The sequence below is a fragment of the Callithrix jacchus genome, chromosome 3 (genome assembly GCF_049354715.1).
Source record: "Callithrix jacchus isolate 240 chromosome 3, calJac240_pri, whole genome shotgun sequence".
Taxonomy (NCBI): Eukaryota; Metazoa; Chordata; class Mammalia; order Primates; family Cebidae; genus Callithrix; species Callithrix jacchus.
In genome coordinates, this window is record NC_133504.1 from 123,372,527 (window position 1) to 123,378,526 (window position 6,000).

Below are 6,000 nucleotides of genomic sequence, written 5' to 3' on the forward strand. Positions count from 1 at the left end.
GAGTGGCTTTGCACAACTTTTGTTTGTATTTATTAATTTTTTTGAGACAGAGTCTCACTATTTTGCCCAGGCAGGAGTGCAGTGTTGTGAACACAGCTCACTGCAGCTTCAAACCCCTGAGTTTAAGCAATCCTCACACCTCAGCCTCCTGAGTAGCCAGGAATACAAGTAGTGTGTGCCACCAAGCCAGGCTATTTTTTTTTTTTTCAGAGACTGGGTCTAACTATTTTATCCAGGCTGGTCTTGAACTCTTAGCCTCAAGTGATCCGCCCACCTCAGCCTCTTGAGTAGCTGGATTACAGGCGTGAGCCACTGTACCTGGTTCTGGTTATGGGACAATTCTTAATTAAATTAGTTTCTTTTGAAAAATTATTATTATTATTAATTTTTGTGGAGCAGGACTACCACTAAATATGCTGCCAAAGGGGGGAAAAAACTATCTTATTAAGGTGATTTTTTTTTTAATCTTGAGAAGCTTGCCCAAATTCCTAAACTCTTGCATCTACCCTTCACTGTGGTCCACACATAAAGAGGGTTCTCGTGACTCCTTTCTTTGCAATGTGCTAGGGGAAAAAACACTACCATAGAGGGAGTCTTTTTTTTTTTTTTGAAACAGAGTCTTGGTCTGTCATCCAGGCTGTAGTGCAATGGTGTGATCTTGGCCCACTGCAGCCTCCACTTGCCGGGTTCCAGTGATTCTTCTGCCTCAGCCCTGTAATCTTAGCCCGAGTGGCTGGGATTACAGATGCCCACCACTATGCCCAGCTAATTTTTGTATTTTTAGTAAATACTGGGTTTCACCTTGTTGGCCGGGCTGGTAACTCCTGACGTCAAGTTGATCCACCCACCTTGGGCTTCCAAAGTGCTGGAATTACAGGCATGAGCAGAGCCACTGTGCCCATCTGGAGTCTTTGATTTTTGTCTCAGCTCCTCCATTATGTATATTTGAGACTTTGGGCAAATTCCTTAACATCTTTGAAGTTTTATTTTCTGTAAAACAAGAGTGTTAAACCAAATAATCCATAAGATACTTTCTCACTATAACATTGAAAGATATATTTTTATTTTACTGACTTTAAAGTAGGAAGAAATACTATAATACCAGGTTTGGGGCAGAGAATTAGTTGAGCAAAGCTGGGAAACAGACTATTTCATTATATCAACCTGGAGCTGCACTTTGGGGAAACAGGACTGCAATCTGGAATATCTAACATATTTGTTAATGTATCTAGAAACTTAGTTAATATATCCAAAGGCTATGTCACTCTTGTTTTTCTTATGCCTGCTTCCAGTTTGTAATGTTTCTTGTACATTACTCATACACTATGTTAATACTCATCAGTCTATTTTGTAAAATAACTTGACCTGAAAAATTTTATTGTGCTAACTAAACTCCATCAATACAAGTGACATATTCTTTCTATTTAGATAACTATATTCTGCCCACACTGTTGCCTATTACAGCTATCACCTGAACCTAGAGAAGGAACTGGGTCAAGAGAGAGCCCTAAATATTTTTTAAAAAACGAAACCAATTCATTTTTAACAGTCTATAAATAAGATCATAGGATCTCTTGATGGATAATTAGAACTACTAGGCCCATACAAATTTCTAACATGTTATTTTCTAAGTCCTCTTCGAAAACATCGTAAAAGAAAGAGGAAAGAAGAAGAAATGGAAACTCTGGGTAAAGATGTAACTCCTATCAATGAAGATATTGAAGAGACAAATATTGCTTAATGTAAGTGAGATAAACTGGGTGATGGAAAACTATTCTGATGACATTTAACTGGTGAGATTGGGCTTACTTGCATCTAGTAAATTATTGATTAGAATTTGATTATATTTAGAAACATATAAAAATAAATCAGTGTTTTTTTTCATAAAATCTGAAGCCAAATAAAATTCTTTCTCATGTCCTTTTCCTGCATGTTACCACAGAAATAGGCATTCTAATTCTGCATGGTTGGGGGGATATTTATATAATTTTTCTTTCTTATCTTTGGGCACAGGAAAGAAGCATTTTAATATAGACACCTCACATTGAAAGGAAATAATAATAGCAATGTTTTAATAATAACTATGTATATTGAGCATTTACTGCAATGTTATAAGCTCTTTAAATGCAATATCAGTAAGGATCCTAGCAGGAATCACAAGTCCTCTCAGATTATCCAATAGAGAAATTTTAATGAAGGTACCATGGATCACGGTTAAGGAAAAGTACATTGAGGCTCCCTAAGCTTGGCAATGGTTGGGAGCTCTTGCCCTTCCTATAGGAAGGGCTGAGGTAATACCTTAGCATTCAGAGGGACATTGGAGGAAGTTCCCCTAGGCAACAGCTATGGTTGTATAGAGAATAACCTCTGTCAGATATAAACAAGGACAGAAGGAGGAAATAGGAGAAGAAGTACTCCCAACTTTTCTTTTGCCTTTGGACCTTCAGCAGGTGTCTTTTACCCAGACACCAGAAACCAGAGGGCAATGGAGCCCTGGTATTGGAACCTGAAGTGGTCAGTCTCTTAAAGACAGAGCAGGGCAGAGAAAGGCTCCAAGAAGGCACATGAAGCATAACTAGCACAACAAGGCAAAATAGTTTTGGTTGTAATAACAAAATCCAACTCAAACTGGCTTTAAATGAAGGCAATGTATTGGCTCACATGAATGGCAGCACAGAGGTAAGGTGGGCTTCACACTTGTCAAACCAGAGGCTCACATATAAGGAAACAGATTATTTCTCTCTTTTTGCTCGCTGTTCAGAGTTGGCTTTCATCCTTGGTCAGTTCCTTTTAAGTCATAAGAGAGGCCAGTATCAAGTGGGGCTACAAGCTTCCTCATTTACATCCAGTATGAGAGAATAGTGTTCTTCCATAGCTCAGTTGTACAAAGAATCTCTCCCAGAAAATCCCAGCAGCTTAATGGGGTTGGTAAATGCTTATGAAAAATTTTATGTGATCCTAACTTATTACAAAAACATTACTCAATTGAAAACAAAACTGCTGGCTCTGAATTTTTAAATTATGATTATTATTGCACAGTACATATCTTTTAAGTGACATGCTGTTTTTTTCATTCTCAGAGGCTATGAAGTTACCTCCACGCTGGTAGCAAGCTGCAAAATGCCTTGCTCATTTGAAAATGGACAGAATGTGTCTCAGGAAAATAACTAGTAGATATGAATTTTAAATAATGTATTTACTTTTTATTTGCAACTTTAGTTTGTGTTGTTTTTATTGTTTTTAAATAATAAAAGCATTAATTGTATATTGTCTAGTAATTAGGGAAAAAAACAAATGGTTAGTAGCAACGATAGAAGGGAAATTTCAATAAACTTTCACTTAAGTATTGTCACCAGGATTACTATTCAAACAAAAAGAAAAGTAGAAAGGAGGTTAGGTCTTAGTAATTTAATTAATAATAAAACTACCATTTACCAAGCGTTTACAATGTGCTAATAAGTTTGAAATATATCATTTTATTTAATCCTTTCAGCAATCCATGAGATAGATATTATAAGCTCACTTCCTACATATGAAAATAGGGCCAAAGAAGTCAAGTCAAATAAATGAATCCAGATTTAGGGAGTTGGGGATGGGTGGAGATAGAATAGAAATCAAGATTTATCTAAATCAAAATCTGTGTTCTTAACCATCATTTTTGTTAATCTGAATTGGTGCAACCTAACTCAAATAATGTAACCCAAGATTTTATACTGAACTCTGTTTTGCTACGATTGTGAGATGTCAAGCCACCTTCCTGCACACAGAATGAGAAATCCTGGCCTATATCACTGTTACCATCATGCTTTCTATAGAATCGACTTTCATTATGTTTCTTTGCTCCTTTATAAATTCTCAATGATGACTACATTTTTACATTATTAAAGCAAACAGATTGGCCCCATAACTGAGGAAATGAATAGAGATGGAAAAGCAAATGCTTGGCATTCTTTAAGCCCTGGGTGTTTATGCTCAATAAAATATAAATAATATTACTGAAAGAGGCTGTTTATGCCAGAGTAATGGTAAGTGACAACACTGGAAAGCCCAGGTAGGCACTGGTTGTGACCACATCCTCATTTGTGTTCTTCTTGATGACAGCATATATGATTGTTCTCAGGTAAATTTTGATGTAGTGAATTCATGACCGTAATATCTATTACTCAGGACCTTCTTGGCAAGTTCTTCTTTACTCACTGGTATATTTAATAAACACTGCTTTAAACCTGGAAAAGTAAAATGTACATTTAGTCAATACTTCACAGAATATTAAACTTTTTGCATTTATTAGGTGGGTCACTTACAAAAATCAATGGAAGACACCTCCCAAATTGTGCCTGTCAGGCAAGCAGTTTCTTTTTTAGAATCTTTACAAATTTTACTTTGCAATGTAGATTCCATAGTGAAGTGGAGAATTCAGACAAATGCTGAAATCGTATATCTCTTTCTAGCATCCATGGTGTTTTGAGTAAAGCTGGGGTTGTACTTATATATAATATAGAAATAGCTCCCCTATCAGTAAGAGCTAAGCCAAGCAATTGATAATTTTCAAAATATATTTTTTCTCCTTATTTAATGAACATACTTGAAATCCAGCTGATCTACCTTCTATGTGCCTTATTTTCAAAAGTCTCATTTGATCTCATTCATGCCCTTTCTCTTCTGTAATCTTTTTTGATACTAAAACGGCTTGGAATAAATATCATTAGAGCCTTCAAAAACACAAAACAATGCTCTGAATGGTTTTTTTTTTTCCTGGACTGAGGTTGGCTGACCAACAAAATCTCTCTAATCATTTTGTTCTGCTCCTAAAATGTCAATGGTGGCTCTCGAAATTTGGTAAGTCTGATATCAAGAAAGAATTTCAAAGATTTTTATATCTTTTCAAAATGTATTTTATAGTTGCTTTGCATACACTAAATGACTTTGTTCATGTAAACTGTCAATATTATCCTGTAATAAAATAAATTTATTTTTAAGACAAAGTAAACATGTTGTTACTTGGGAATTTTCTATTGGTACCATTAATTACTAATGGAAATCATTTTGAACACTATTGCTTTAGAACAGCTTATAGTTTTTAAACCCCCCTAATCATTAATGTATTTCAAACAATCTATCCTTTCCATGTGTTTTCTTTAAAAACAAAAGCATTTGGGAGTGTGACGGCCATCTATGGGACTGTCATCCCAATACTTTGGCCATATTTTAGAGCTCCACCTCCAGCTGCATTTGGTTGGTCTAAGGCGGGCACTTAGTAAACTTGGGCCAATTAGAGTCATTCCCAGGGAAATTGAACACTTGAACTGAAGTCAGGCTTCTTTGGGATCTTGGGGTAGAAAAATGTGCATTTTGAAGCGATTGGCAATTACCTTTTGCTTCTTGTGGAACAGAAAAACAAAGGAATCTGGTCAGCATATAGCAAGAGAAGCTTAAGCAAATGCTGAGTGAAAAACAGAGACAAGGCACAAGTTTCCCGACAGAATGTGAGTCCTGGTTACAGGCATTCTCAAAGTTTAGCAACATTCCTGTCTATGAGTGCAGTGACACATGTTAGTGCCTTCCTAATAAATTCCTTATTTGTTTTAAACTAGAACTGTCTGGGTTTCCGTAACCTGACTATATTAGTGATTATTTTCAAGAGCTGAATTATTGTTTTTGGAAATTTCAAAATGTGGACTTCAAGGGGTTAATCATAGTTAGTAATTGTACTCAAATAGAAGTGTTACCAAAACATGTTTTTAAAGGACTTTTTTTAATCTTTTATTATTTTAATTCAAGTTTAAATTATGAGAAAAAAATATGCAACAGATGTACTCAAGGTTTGTTTTCTTTATTTTTTCCAATTAATATATATTTTTTTTAAAAGTCAAACAAGCAAAATTCTTCACAAACTCAGAACTCTTTAGTGTTGCTTTCTCTAGCAAGTATTATTATTCTTCCAAGATATACGCAGAATAATAAAATATTCTGAAGCGTTGTGATCCAAGCTAAATAATA

The 6,000-nt window shown here is 35.4% G+C and overlaps 1 protein-coding gene across 4 annotated transcripts in view; it reads left to right on the top strand.

Moving 5' to 3' along the window:
- Positions 1-4,985, top strand: part of BTC (betacellulin) — a 44,871-nt gene extending 39,886 nt beyond the window's left edge. For all 4 annotated transcript variants that reach the window (XM_008993177.5, XM_002745724.7, XM_017970492.4 and 1 more), the window contains 2 exons: positions 1,633-1,742; positions 3,081-4,985. In XM_008993177.5, coding sequence (XP_008991425.1) covers positions 1,633-1,741 — 109 coding nt within the window. In that variant the 3' untranslated portion in view covers position 1,742; positions 3,081-4,985. The remainder of the gene's footprint in view (positions 1-1,632; positions 1,743-3,080) is intronic.
- Positions 4,986-6,000: the final 1,015 nt, after the last annotated feature.